Source organism: Mytilus galloprovincialis, chromosome 3 (assembly GCF_965363235.1).
Source record: "Mytilus galloprovincialis chromosome 3, xbMytGall1.hap1.1, whole genome shotgun sequence".
Classification (NCBI taxonomy): domain Eukaryota; kingdom Metazoa; phylum Mollusca; class Bivalvia; order Mytilida; family Mytilidae; genus Mytilus; species Mytilus galloprovincialis.
In genome coordinates, this window is record NC_134840.1 from 70,490,897 (window position 1) to 70,506,406 (window position 15,510).

At 31.7% G+C, this 15,510-nt stretch overlaps 1 protein-coding gene across 1 annotated transcript; it reads right to left on the reverse strand.

Moving 5' to 3' along the window:
* Positions 1 to 3,076: 3,076 nt before the first annotated feature.
* LOC143068802 (nucleoside diphosphate kinase 6-like) lies at positions 3,077 to 5,974 on the reverse strand. The gene is made up of 2 exons (XM_076243105.1): positions 5,817 to 5,974; positions 3,077 to 4,209 (listed from the first exon to the last, which is right to left on the reverse strand). The coding sequence occupies exon 2, from the start codon at positions 4,128 to 4,130 to the stop codon at positions 3,570 to 3,572; it is 561 nt and encodes a 186-aa protein (XP_076099220.1). The 5' UTR covers positions 4,131 to 4,209; positions 5,817 to 5,974; the 3' UTR covers positions 3,077 to 3,569.
* Between the last annotated feature and the right edge of the window lie 9,536 nt (positions 5,975 to 15,510).

Consider the following 15,510-nt stretch of genomic DNA (forward strand, 5'->3'; position numbering starts at 1 on the left):
GAGGGGTAGGGTGACCCCAGGGACTCCATCTATATTTCATTTAATTAGTTATATTGGCCGATACATGAATATATATTGTTTTGGTGTGGGGATCTTAACAGTTTCCAAGTTCTCAAACAGGAGGGTTGGGGTGACCACAGGGACTTCCCCTATATATTATTTGATTTGTTATATTGTCCCATACATGAGTATATATGGTTTAGGGGTAAGGATCTTGACCATTTCCAAGTTCTCAAACAGAAGGGTGAACAGTGACCTCAGGGACTCCCCCTATCTTTCATTTGAATTTTTATATTGTCCCATACATGAATATATGGTTAAAGGGTGGCGATCTCAACGGGTTTCAAATTCTCAAACAGGAGGGGGTGGGGTGACCCAAGGGACTCCCCTATATTTCATCTGATTTGTTATATTGTCCCATACATGAATATATATGGTTTAGGGGTGGGGATCTGGACCATTTTAAAATTCTAAAACAGGAAAGGTGGGGTGACCCCCAGCGACTCTTCCTATATTTCATTTGATTTTTCATATTGTCACAAACATGAATATATACGGTTAAGGGGTGTGGATCTCGACCGTTTCCAAGTTCTCAAACAGGAGGGGTGGGGTAACTCCAGGGACTCCCCCTATATTTCATTTTATTTATTATATTGTCCTATACTTGAATATATGCAGGGGCGGATTCAGGGGGGGGGGTTGCGAGCTTGCAACCCCCCCCCCCCCCCCCTTAAATTTACAAAGCATGGGTTGTTCTCAGCTAAATAAAGAATATTCCGATAATTTTACCTCAAATTTTTTTTAGCCTCGCTCTGCTCTGGGAACAGTATATCTAATATATAATATTAATATATATGTTCCTGCTCTGCTCGGCGAAAATTTAAGTTTGTGCCCCTCCTTACCTAAAATGCTGGATCTGCCCCTCATATGGTTTAGGGATGGGGAGCTCGACCGTTTCCAAGTTATCAAACAGGAAGGGGTAGAGTGGCCCAAAGAATGCCACCTATATATCATATGATTCACTTACATTTAGGTATATATAATATTGTTGTATTATTTGTGAAAATAAAGAAACTTTCAGCTACTTTAATTGACCCTTCAAAATTGAGAAAAACAAATAACCCTTCGAAATTGCAGTAATATGTTTACACTTTAAAAGCATCTCACATGCATTATCATCATTTATCACTGATAAAGAAAATTTAGACTGTGACCATGAACATTTATATTGTTAGATATACTGTTCCCAGCTGTCACGTTGTATTGGATATTTAAATTAAAATTTGTAAAAAAGTAATTTTGAGTTTCTGTATAAAATATTTTTCTGCTTTTTCTTTCTTTTACATATATCTTTTGGTTTGCAATTCTAGTGTTTATATTCATTTACCATGCATAGATTTATTTTTTCACCTGCTTTGATTTATTTTGTAAATGATCGCCAAACCCGGAATTATCCTTATCCGCTTCCGGAATCGGATCCGATATTGTAAAATTTTGTCTTCACGGTCGCCATTGTTGTGTTTACAATGTTGTTTTTGTCAATCAGATACGATTTTACTCGAATTTATACAATATTTGTCTGCGAATTTCTGTATAAAGCTAGTGGTTGAACAAAATGAACATCGCTGTCATGAATAATAATGATAAAAATAAGTTTTTAGCTCGTTTAATTGGAGACTTTGGTGACTTGCATGGAAGGTTTGCAAAGTAATTTCTTATTTTCTTTCAAGTGGAAGGTGACTACGTCGGGCGTAGCTAGAAACCAACTATCCTAGTCGAAATTCCGCTTGCAAAAGTGGAAGGTCGCGGACCTCGGACCACCGCTAATTTGCACACCTGCCTCCAATTTGAAAAGCTACGAAAATTTCTTTTTCCAATTTGAAATTGCCGCCAACATCATGAACAGTTGAACTTATTATATAATAGACTACTGACGTAATTGTACTACGTATTGATGACAAACAATATCCCTACGACTTTTGCCATTTGGGAAATCTAAACTACTTGTCTTAAGAGATTTTCGGCGATTAAATATTTCATACAATTGTTCTTTGACATCTTAGCTAAAAGCACAAGTCATAATGAATTACACAAGGATTCTTAATAAGCACTACTTCCTATGTGTAACTTCAAAACTTTTGGATAAATCGACGATCATTTAAGGTTTTTCTGGTCATATTTTTTGTAATCCAGAATAAAAAGTATTAAAGAAGTGTTCAATTAGTTATATATAACATAATAGCGAGCTAGATAATAACAATGGCAAGTATTTCAGCATTTATTGGGTAGAACACAAATCTAGGGCGCTCGCATAATGCAGCTTAACTGCATAAAAATCACAAACTTAAACCTTAAAACTAAATAAAAGCAAGTTCTAAAGTCAAAAGACCATGAATGTAGGTATGTGGTTAAAAAATATACATGAAAACTTTTGTCGTCGTAAGCTTAACATGGTGATAGTGATCCGGCGGTACAGTGTTAGGTTACTTCTTTAAAGCTTTATATTTTAGAAGGTGTAAGACCTGGATGCTTCTTTCTTTGTATACAGATGCCTTATGTAACGAAGTTTCAGTCTGTCACATGATCATTGGCTTTGACGTAATTTTCATGGTTCAGTGACCACTTGAAAAAAAGTTATTGTCATTATATACATTACAAACTCTGTGGATTTATCTATTTTACAATAGTTATCTCTAGTAAAAATTTGATACACAATCATAGTATCCTCTAATTGTTTGGTTATATTCTTCATCCAAACCTTGCATTAAATTTTATTATGTGGGCAAATTATCTCCCTTGTCACAATGTAATAGAAAGCAGTCTATTTTTATGGGCTATTATATTTTGGAACATTTGCAAAACAAAATCACACATCTATAAAGAAAATACCAAGATATTTTAGAATACAGAACCTGATGTATCATTAAATGTTGTGTTGTTTTCTTTTATTGTTTCTTTAATACATCATCTTCTGAATAGCTTACAAATGATCTCCCTTGTTAATATAGGTCAGTCCACTTTCAAACAAAAAGGAATACAAAATATATTCATGAAGATCTCAAGAAAAGACAACAAAAATGATATTATCTTTAATCAAAAACCCAATGATTTTAATAATGTACATAATCATCTCAACATTATATAAATCTTATTAAATGTTATTTGAAGACAATGAATCATGAATAATTGAAGAAGTTTGTTTCAAATGAATCTACAAAAAAAAATCTTTCAAAAGACAATTTTATTTATTCATTATCTTTAAGATGACAGATAGGTATATTTTTAAGGGGAAATATTATTGAAAAATTTAGAATATGAGTAATCTACCATATAAAACATGTTTGTTTGAAAATACTATATACATGTATATATTCCTTTTTCTATCACATTTAAAAATGTACATGTAGTTCAACTTTAAAATTGAACAAATAATATAAGCATTACATGTACAAAGCAACTTCATCAAACTGCAGTTTATTCATGAAAGAAATAGAACTAAAAAAAATATATAGAGTTATCTGTGGAAAGAAAATTGTACACATTGTTTACATTAATGTAACTTTCAATTACTATTCATGACCCAGTTTGTGTTCATTCTCAGCAATTATAACATGTATTTCTTTATCTTCACAAAATTTAACTTTTCCTTCTCTAAAATATTGTTCTTCTGTTCTATGCCATTCTTCAATGTTAAAATTAGGAAAAAAGAAATTAATTTCTCTTCTAGCACTTTCATCCGAATCTGAACCATGAGTAGCATTCCTTGTGTCTGTTGATCCAAATTTCCCTCGTACTGAATTTGGGTCTTCATGCACTGTTTTAAGGACTTTCGTTGGTCCCATCAACTTCCTCCAACATTTAATTGCATCATGTTTTGCTAAGATATGGGCACTCACATGACCACTTGAAATGAAAGTAACAAGTCTATTATGAAAAAATCTCCCTTCATGTTCCTTGTAGAATTCCTCTGCTTTTGAACGAGGAAGGTAACATGTTGTCGATTTTATAAAAAAAAATCCATCATCCCGAATCATCTGTTTAATTTGTTGAACAATATGAGGTCTAGAAACAATGTCTGGCTTGAAAATGGCTAAAGTTAACTGTAATGGTTTTAACAAACAATTAGGCATCTTGTTTTTTCTTTTTTTCTTCCCACTGTAGTTTTTTGTATTTTTCTCTCAAGTATGGATCAGGACTATTTGCAAATTTCTGAAATATAAAAAAAAAAATTATTGAAAAAAATCTAAGAGTTAAAATAAAAACATTTAATTTTCAATAAGTCGATTTTAAAATAAATACTTTTATATGCATTGTACATTTGTACATGAATGATCATGATGATAAATAAATCTACAAAAAATTACTACATAGTCTATATAAATGTATATCTTAAAATATGCAATTTATATATGTTCATATTTTGTTTTTTTTGCTCAAAAACATTTTAATTTGTCAAGAACATGAAGAATGACAATGCAATTGTTTTACAGCAAGTCAAAATTGTTTGGGGCATTGTTTCACAGGCTGATCAAGTTATCCTCAGAAAAAGAAATTGGAATCAATAATCGAACAAATATATGAATTCCTGGGAAACATTTGGTTGGTTATATAGATAATAACCGAAGCATCACTGGATATAAATAAGTCTGAATCTGCTTTTGACTCATAGAGGTCTAAATTTGTAAGTTTTATGATTTGTCTCCCTTTATCACAAGACAAAATATGACATTAATAAGTCAAATATTGTAAAGCAAGAAATAATTGTCCAGAATCAAAAAGTTGCAAATATCGACTCCAAAATTGGTTAACTTCAAGACCCATGCATATTTATAAAAAGGTCATACATCTAAATCAAATTATGACAACATTGAAAGACAATGCTTTGTCTTCTAAAGAAAAATATAAATGAGTCTAAAAAATTGGAGGTAATGTTAATTAACCTTACAATGCAACCACCTGGAACCACACTTAATGAGGTTAATCATCTGTGTTTAGTAAGGATATTCAAATAGATCATTCAATATAGGTAGCTCAAGTCCTTGTGAACTCTCAGACAGGTTTTTGCTGTTATAGGTGGTGTACTTTGTCCACCAAGTAAAATTTAAATTTTTTCATCAACATAAATAGACCTAAACAAGTCTGTCATTTTTTGATTTAGAAAAGTCTAAAATTGAAAACATATTTTTTATAATAAATACATGTTTTGACTTCTTTAAGTCCAAAACAGAAAACGACTTGTTTATGTCTGAGCTCTGATTGCTCAATAGGCAGTCAGTGGACCCCCACTTATGAAAATTTCTGGATCTGCTACTGCCATGTGTCTGACTATCAGACTGTCTGAAAATAGAACTGTTGGACTATAGTACAGTCGGATTAAAGGTATAATTACCACTTAATTAAAATACATCTTATCGCTATTTGTCTACCATTACGTGACATCAGTGATCACAAAAGTGATGTCATAATAGAAAATATCTGACGCCACAATGGAAAAGTGAGTGTTGAATGAACTCAAAAGTTCACGAGGGAAATTTTCAATTGAGCAAGGCAAAATTCCAAATGGCGATTAAGTGTATAGTACCAGATCTAAAGGTCAGTGTCAGAGGTGCGATTCGAGAATGTCTGATGCTACAAGAAAAAGCTAGTGTTGAATGACGTCAACCAATTAAGTGACACAGATTTTAAAACAGCAATAAGGTCTAGGAATTTAGCACATAACACTTTATATAATTAATTGTACATTCAATTGATTTGCAAGTGCAAATGACCTTTATCTGTTTATTTTTATTTCTGCATTGGTTCATGTAATTGAGTACCTGTTTCATATCAGAATCACTCGGAGTTATCCATTTATACAGTAAATATACACCACCAATATATGGTATTGAATAAAGCGACAACTTTATGAGCGACATGATACCATACCCTCTGCTTCAAGATTAAAATTAAAGTACCTAGTCATTTTTCCTGGACAATCTTCAAAACGTTTTAATGTGTTCTTAGATGAAGTGTTCATTTTAGACCAAACCTTTAATTCATACTTCAATACGTTAAGTTGAAGAAAAATGTTCAATCTATTTCATATTAATGTCGTTTTCAATTTTATAAGCTCACTTATATCAAAAGGAATATTTTGAAATATAAATATATCGTTATTAAATATTTTCCGTTTTGACCAACGGTGTCTTTCCGAAACAGTTCTAAAATTAGTTTCAAGCACCTAGCGTACCACGACAAAAACAACAAATTCGGTACTTATGTAACATACAATTTTACGTAAAGACTTAAGTACTCAAGGTTATCATTACAAAATGGAAGAAGAGGAAAACCAAGAAAAGCCAGTGAGACAACTACATATAAGTTTTTTTTTAGAAAGCTTTCGTGGAAGATAGAATACACCTTATCGCTAATCCCGGCTGACCCGGCCGCTTGAACTTTTGACGTCAACAACAATCACTTTTCCATTGTGGCGTCAGATATTTTGTTTTATGACGTCAAAATTTTACGGGAACCTGTGTGATATCCAGTAATGGCTGACAAATAGCGATAAGGTGTAATCCTTTTGGGGACAGAGTTTGGAAAAAAAAGAAAAGGGGCCCTACATCCCTGAATTAAGACTATTCACCAGATTTGTAATAACATTAGCAACACAACGGGTGAAACATGTGGAGCAGGATCTGCTTACCTTTCCGGAGCACCTGAGATCACCCCCAGTTTTTGGTGTGTTGCTCAGTTTTCAGTTTTCTACAATGTATGTTGTTTCTTGTGTACTATTATTTGTCTGTTTGTCTTTTTCATTTTTAGCCATGGCATTGTCATTTTATTTTTGGATTTATGAGTTTGACTGTTCCTCTGGTATCTTTCGCCCCTATTTTAAAGAAAGGCAACTCTTACTTCATCTCTCTGGCCATAACGTACGTAACTTAAATCAGTAATTAAGAAAATCACTCATTTAAGTAGGTCCCCTTAACCAAGGACGTATGTTAGTTATACGTCCTTGCCTTTACTGATTTAGGAAATTAGGATTTTATTTTTTAATGGATAATAACCAAGAAAGGAATTCCAGATGTACCAATTACGAAAAATTCCATATTATTCAGAAATTGAATAAAAAAAAATTTAAACAGAAAATAAAAGAATTTTAAGTAAAAAATGTGATTATAGAAATATATAACAGTATAAAATAAAGAAGCAGTGGTATGTTTTGCCAATGAGACAACTCCCCTCAAGAGACCAAATTGTCACAGAAATTAACAACTATAGATCACCCTACAGCCTTCAACAATGAGAGCAAAGCCCATACCGCATAGTCAGCTATAAAAGGCCCTGAAATGACAATGTAAAACAATTCAAATGAGAAAACTTACGACCTTATTTATGTACAAAAAATGTATGAAAAACAAATATGTAACACATAAACAAATGAAAACCACTGAATTACAGGCTCCTGACTTGGGACAGGCACATGCTTACAGAATGTAGAAGGGTTAAACATGTTAGAAGGATCCCAACCCTCCCCTAACCTGGGACAGTGGTACAACAGTACAACATAAGAACAAACTATAAAAATCAGTTGAAAAAGGCTGAACTCATCAAATGGACATAAATACAAGTGGATGTGGATGTCAATATAACAATGTTCAATGTTGACCAGTCATGTCATTTAAAATGGCCATCATTCAGTCTTCGAAACTAAAATTAAATAAAACTAACACTACATATATCTTACTTAGTGTAATAAACTGGTTCGGTAAATGGTAACCATGGTAACATGGTGCTATTTGATATTCTTGGATAGAACACTAGTACTGCATGCTATATACAACTAAGACTAGTCTGAATTTTGTATTTATGTTTCAGAAAAAGTTCTTCAGTCAAGAGGTATGGAAGGAACCATGTTTCAGAGATACAATGTTAGTTGGTAGTTCTAGTGGACTTATAAGTGGTCTTGCTACTTTTATATTTACAAGTAGGTGGAACTAATAGCAATAGTTTATTGTACATGTACAAAATGTAATACAAATGTAGATGTAATGTGAATACATGTATTTGTCAACAAATAAGCTATATACATGTGTCTATGAAAAAAAGTAAAAGATTTCATGCACTGATGTTTACACAGGTGATTTATATGCTAATACATTTTCATATCCATCTCCCTGTAGTCCAGTCAAACTAAGATTTAACCTCAAACTAATTGCAACAGAAAATGTTTTAGTTCTAATCTATAGCATTATGCCCTATATATGCACAGAAAAAAGTATCATAAAATCTAACTTTAGGAAAACTCAAAATCAGCATCTTTAATTTCCTATGGAAATTAATATTGGAAGGGGAGATAACTCTGCAAAAATGAGTCTTTTTTGGTCAGTTTTTGGTTGATTTTCTTGAAATTTATGTAAAGTATGATACTTTGATGGGTTTATAAGTTGGTATTTGACAAAATTATACAATCATCTGCTCATGAAATGTACAAAACCAAACTATTGTGGGTAGTTTTATTTTTTTTGTGCATTTTTCATTAAAGTAATGGCAAATTTGAAGCTTTGTGACTATTTTGAAAAAATAATGTGAAAATTTGGTATTGTTTATATATGTATATCATATTTTTTCAGCATCTTACTTGTCTAAAGAAACTTTAAACCACAAAAAGAAGAATACATGCTTAATTATTTTTATTAAATTTGAGATTCTTTACCTTGACATGTTGAAAAATCCAATAAATGGTCAACTAATGAATTACGAAATCTAGATTATAGCTTGATGAAAAGATATAACCAGATGCTCCGCAGGGCACAACTTTATACGACCGCAGAGGTTGAACCCTGAACGGTTGGGACAAGTATGGACACAACATTCAAGCTGGATTCAGCTCTAAATCTGGATTGTGATTAAATAGTTGACACAGCATAGGTTTCTGACACAGAATGAATGTGTTCTAATGAACTTAAAATATTTTTTTTGCCTTTGAGCAATTCACTATGCTGTTGAATATTAATCCTCTCAAAAAAATGTTTGAAGAAATTTTCTTTTTATTTATGAAATCTGAAATGAGAAAAATTTAACCCCCCCTCCTCCCTCCATTTTTTTTTCACATCCCCCTTTCCCTTTTTCCAAAACTGATCTCAATTCAAATTTCTAATGGAGTTTGCAACAATAACTACTCATTTAAATACATCATAAAATATTAAAATGTAAAATGAAGTGCTTGTTATCACTGAATGGTAAAGATTGTTTTAATTTATCAGTTGGTAGTAAAAGTGAATATACATTGTATATTGTATAAAACAATGATTTAAGTTGATTCAACTACTATTTTGGACAAAGAAAGATAACTCCAATAGAAAATTTCTTGCTATTGCACAATATTGTGCAATAAGATATTTCTTGCTATTGCGCAATACTGTGCAATTGAAAATATTTGCTATTGCACAATACTGTGCAATTGAAGATTTCTTGCTATTGCGCAATACTGTGCAATTGAAAATTTCTTGCTATTGCACAATACTGTGCAATTGAAGATTTCTTGATATTGCTGAATACTGTGCAATAGAAAATTTCTTGCTATTGCACGATACTTAATATAATTATTTTGGATCCTGATTGAACCAATTTGAAAACTGGGCCAATAATCAAAAATCTAAGTACATGTTTAGATTCAGCATATCAAAAAAGCCCAAGAATTCAATTTTTGTTAAAATCAAACTAAGTTTAATTTTGGACCCTTTGGACTTTAATGTAGACCAATTTGAAAACGGGACCAAAAATTAAGAATCTACATACACAGTTAGATTTGACATATCAAAGAACTCCAATTATTCAATTTTTGATGAAATCAAACAAAAAGTTTAATTTTGGACCCCGATTAAGACCAACTTGAAAACTGGGCCATTAATCAAAAATCTAAGTACATTTTCAGATTCAGCATATCAAAGAACCCCAAGGATTCAATTTTTGTTAAAATCAAACTAAGTTTAATTTTGGACCCCTTTGGACCTTAATGTAGACCAATTTGAAAACGGGACCAAAAATTAAGAATCTACATACACAGTTAGATTCGGCATATCAAAGAACCCCAATTATTCAATGTTTGATGAAATCAAACAAAGTTCAATTTTTGGACCCTTTGGGCCCTTAATTCCTAAACTGTTGGAACCAAAACTCCCAAAATCAATCCCAACCTTCCTTTTATGGTCGTAACCTTGTGTTTAAATTTCATAGATTTCTATTTACTTATACTAAAGTTATGGTGCAAAAACCAAGAATAATGCTTATTTGGGTCCCTTTTTGGCCCCTAATTCCTAAACTGTTGGGACCTCAACTCCCAAAATCAATCCCAACTTTCCTTTTGTGGCCATAAACCTTGTGTTTAAATTTCATTGATTTCTATTTACTTAAACGAAAGTTATAGTGCGAAAACCAAGAAAATGCTTATTTGGGCCCTTTTTGGCCCCTAATTCCTAAAATGTTGGGACCAAAACTCAAAAAATCAATCCCAACCTTCCTTTTGTGGTCATAAGCCTTGTGTTAAAATTTCATAGATTTCTATTTACTTTTACTAAAGTTAGAGTGCGAAAACTTAAAGTATTTGGACGACGACGACGCAGATGACGACGCCAACATGATACCAATATATGACCAAAAAATTTTCAATTTTTGCGGTCGTATAAAAACACCTTTACAGTTGTTTGTTATACTCCAAAGACCGCTAAAAAATCAAGAATCAATACATTTTGATGAATAGAAGCGGTAAAGGTATAATTTTGTATCAATTTTTATTGATATTTCTGCCTTTTTTGCAAGAGTTATCTCCCTTTTCAATGCAAATCTCCAGAGGAATTTTAGATGGTGATGTTTTTAGTCTTCCTCAAGTAAAATTTTTTCTTTTTTCTGTGTATATTTGGGGTATAATGCTAAAAAATCTTCTGTTACAATTACTTTCAGGTTAGGGTCAAATTTATGCTAGATTGACTGGAGGAAAAGAACGCTTCTGGATCATTAAAAATTTTCATCATTATTTATTTATATTATTCACATTACATATTGTATTCAATATTTGTTCTGTGTACAGGGACATTTCCCAGTTTATTATAAAAAGTTGTCATGATATTGAATTTTTAGCTGTTCTCTGACTGTCTTCTATGATAAATACAGCTTTCATCAGTGCTCTAGCAATCTATTATAGACTACATGTATCTAGGATTTAAGGGGGAAAAGAACATAGTTTTAAGATGAAAGGGAAATTAGCACAGTTTCTACTTTGAGAAGGGACATGAACTTAATCATGGATGGAGAGTTGTCTCATGATATCCGCACTCAAACCACATCTTCATCTATCTATATGATACATATACCGGTAGACAAGTGATTGAATTTATGTAATTATACTGGATTTAAAGTATTTTCCTGTTTGAAAGAGCTTTTCCCACTAGTTATAATGATTTTTTATGTGTATTATAATGTACTGTAAACTCAGAAATTAGTGCCAGGTTTTTATTAATGCAAATTTTGCAGCTTATCTGTATGAAGACTCTTCTGAAATTACTATAATAATCTTACATTTTTCTCCAGTCATAAAAAACTTACAATATAAATAAATGCACACAATAATTTCTGAACTGACAATATACATTTCTATTCATAAAAAAAAATGCATAGGGTAGGACTATAAGGGTGGAAGGGAGCTCATTCACTCTATTTTGGCTAGCTAGATACTGTTCATATTTTTTCACATCGTCATACAAAGATTTATTGTCTAAGGCATGTGCATACATTATAGATTTGGATTCAATGTGCTTCTATTTATTTATCTTCCAGGTAGTGGAAGGAAAATGTTTCATGCATCATTTCTAGGATTTTTGGTTCCATACATTGGTTATGGGTAGGTAGAATGAATTTTATTTTTAAAATAAAGCCCTACTTGAAGGTTTGAAAAATTTACTTAATTGAAACAATATGTGTTGTTTATTTGAAAAGGGATTGTAAAAAATAATTCTGTCATTATAGGACAAAATGATTTTTAATGATAATCATAAAGTATGACCATAAAAAATCAACATTTTAATTAATATTTGATGTGAAAATTATTTTCTATCACTGACAAATCTCTTTGTGTGTAAAAGTTATATTTTATATTTCAAAAGTTTTAAATTGATATATAAACCATCAACCAAATTGATCTTCTTATATATTTGAAATTGATGAAGGGATGCGGAATCATACTTTTATGGCATGTAACAGTTTTAGATTGGATATGTGTTTGTTGGATTTCCACTAGAAAATGAGGCTATTATGCTCTAAAACATTTTTCTTCGTGGCGATCAGTCCTATAATGATTGAACTGCAAGTTTGTTAATTGTTTCTTAACTTAATTTAGTTTATTATTAATGTAAAACAGATTAACACAATAAAATCTGTTATCAAAGTGAGAGGGTTAGCGCTATAAAACCAGGTTTAATCCACCATTTTCTACATTTGAAAATGCCTGTACCAAGTCAGGAATATGACAGTTCTTGTCCATTCGTTTTTGATGCGTTTTGTTATTTGAAATTGCCATGTGATTATGGACTTTCCAAATTGATTTTCCTCTAAGTTCAGTATTTTTGTGATTTTACTTTTTTTTTTTTATAATTTCTGTTATCATTGACTGGCACCTCTCTGAACATGCTGAAGTTACATTCCTAAATTATGTTTCTTTTTTTTTCAGAACTTATTGTTGGTACACCACATCAAAACAGCAGGCATATATAGACAAAATAAATGAAACAATATCAAAAATTGACAAAGATGAACCAATATAGACATACTGTGCCATTTCTATAGTTGTGTGCAACAGTTATAATGTAATATGACGGGATGTGATCCTGAAACATTACTTGCCTTGGATAAGGTTGCATTTTACAAAGTCATGTTATTTCATATGTGTTCATTGTTGACGTGCCAAACTGTTGATTTGTCAACTTTCATCCCTCAAGAACATGAATACACGTGTTACAATTTTTGAGTTGAGTTTTTTGTAGATTCATTATTGGCTAGGTAAATTTGAATCTCCAAAGTTCAGTTTATTGTAGATTTTATTCATGAAGATTAAAATGATCGATCATAATTACAATTATGCAAAGTTTTGTAAATAGCCAAGGACTGATAAACACTTTGAATATTTCTCTATTAAATCTAATCTGACAACTATGTTTTATACAGATATAAGAATATGTGGTATGAGTGCCAATGACACAACTTTCCATTTAAGTCACTATTTAAAAAAGTAATCCAGTATAGGTCAAAGTACAGTCTTCAATATGGAGCCTTTGCTCACACTGAACAGCAAGCTATGACGGGCCCCATACATTACTAGTGTAGAAACAGGAAAACCAATGGTCTAATCTATATAAAAAATGAGAAACATTAATTATGAACCACATCATCAAATGATAACGACTAAACATCAGGTTCACAACTTAGGTTAGGTGGAAACAAATGCAGCAGGTTTAAACATTTTAATAGGTACCAACCTTAACCCTTACCTGAAACAATAGTGTAACATCACAACATAAAAATCAATTGAAATGGCTTAACTCCATCAAAAGACATATTAACACAAAAAAAGTGATCATACATTGAACGAATAAATTTGATTTTTGACACAAAGTAAATAAAAAATCAATAAAACAATATTGGGAAGACAACCATGACCTTGGACAAAATGCTTTGTTGTATAAATATTAATAAAAGATTTTTAGTTTGACAGGTTTCTTACATTGAAAAATGTTTAAATTTGAGGAATATATATCATGTATATATAAACAAAAAAATACAGAGATGTGGTATGATTGCTAAGATATTTATAACCACCGAAAGCTGAAAGGACAATTTCATTACAAAGAAACTTATTTTTCTTATACCTCAAAGCTAGATTGGACTTCCTGCAGCAGATCTGTATAAATGGTACCTGTTTCGGTCTATGATTTTGGATGACGGATAACCTTTTCTAAACCCCATTGAAATAAAACAGAGGCTCATAGAAGCCTAAATGACAGATCTGGAGATCAGTATAATATGCTACTAATAATGACACCCAATCGACAGGACATGAGATTCTCTAAACCATCATCTCTTAAACCATGCAAACTATAAACTTTGAAAACATATGACTTTCTACATGTAGTTGCACAGGATAGGACATATTTGAACCAAAAGTTTAAACAGGAAGGGGACAGACTTTAAGATGGATGTAAGCACAGACCAGAAGACATTACCTTCTATTATATAAATTAAGATGTGATATTGTGAAGACAACTACCCAACAGAGTATATATATATGTCACAGTTAGGCTTTACAAATTGAGCAAAATCCATATTGTAAAGGGGGATGAACCCTTATTTAAAGTTTCAACAAGGCAAAAAAGTGCTAAATTCAATCAAAACAATAAACAAACAAAAACATGACTGACAGCAACCAACAACAACCACTCAATTTCAGATTTTTGACTTCAGACAGGCAAATATAGATCAATTTAAGAATGTAGCAGGGAGAAATGACTTGACATATCAACGATATAAGGATGAGGCTTAGAAACGGGGAATTGCCAGGCTCTGCCTAGCTTTTTCCCCATTTCGGGCCGAATCCTTATATCGTTGATATGTCAAGTCAATGCACTATTATTGTCTTTACACTGCAATCTAAAAAAACAGTTCCAATTGTTGTTTAATGTGATAGCTGTTTATTTGATTTAAATTTTGGGGAAAATCCCCCTTTTATAAGGCCTCAACATGCAGGCAAAGAAATATACAACACAATGAAATGTACATTACCTGTTGAAATCCACAATTGATGGTGAACGAATTCCGTTGAATATGGACTAAAGTATCAACAATAAGCATAAAACATAATGATTTATAGGTTGCTAACACAAAATATTAACGAGTGTAATAAGTTTTGTCCAAAAATTGTAAAAGAAACAAGTTTGAGTCGTTCCACGCATCATTGTATACATTGGAAACAAGAAAAGGTTGAAGAGGTTGTATGAATAATTAAATATAATTTCAGCAACTTCTTTTGAATATTCATGAGGAAAAGTGATATTGGGTCAGTGACTGTATATGACATAGAAATATAGTCAATGTATTTTGACTGCTCAAATAGAACATGTTTATGAGCACTCAATCAACCTGAGACAATATGTGTGACAGCACAACATGAGAACAAACAAACCTCAAGGTCCAAATACTTGGGTTTTGTTTTAACAGGTCTGCATCTGTATACCTGGAAAAATTGACATTAAACATCATGGACTCAAGAATCCTCTTCCAAAAAAATTAAAAGAAACTGGCATTCTGAGAGTATTGTGTATGAAATACGATATCCAAAAACAACTATTAAGTTAGAAACTTAAAACAATTAAACAAATTGCAGCAAAAAAAATTCCTTTACAAAGTCTAAAACATTCACAAAAATTACTTACATTTAAAATAATAAAGCATGTAAACCAAGAGTTTAAATGCCTTGCTTGC

Bases quoted from the DNA above. Each gene is read 5' to 3' on its own strand.
- LOC143068802 (XM_076243105.1), bottom strand. From the start codon at position 4,130: ATGCCTAATTGTTTGTTAAAACCATTACAGTTAACTTTAGCCATTTTC.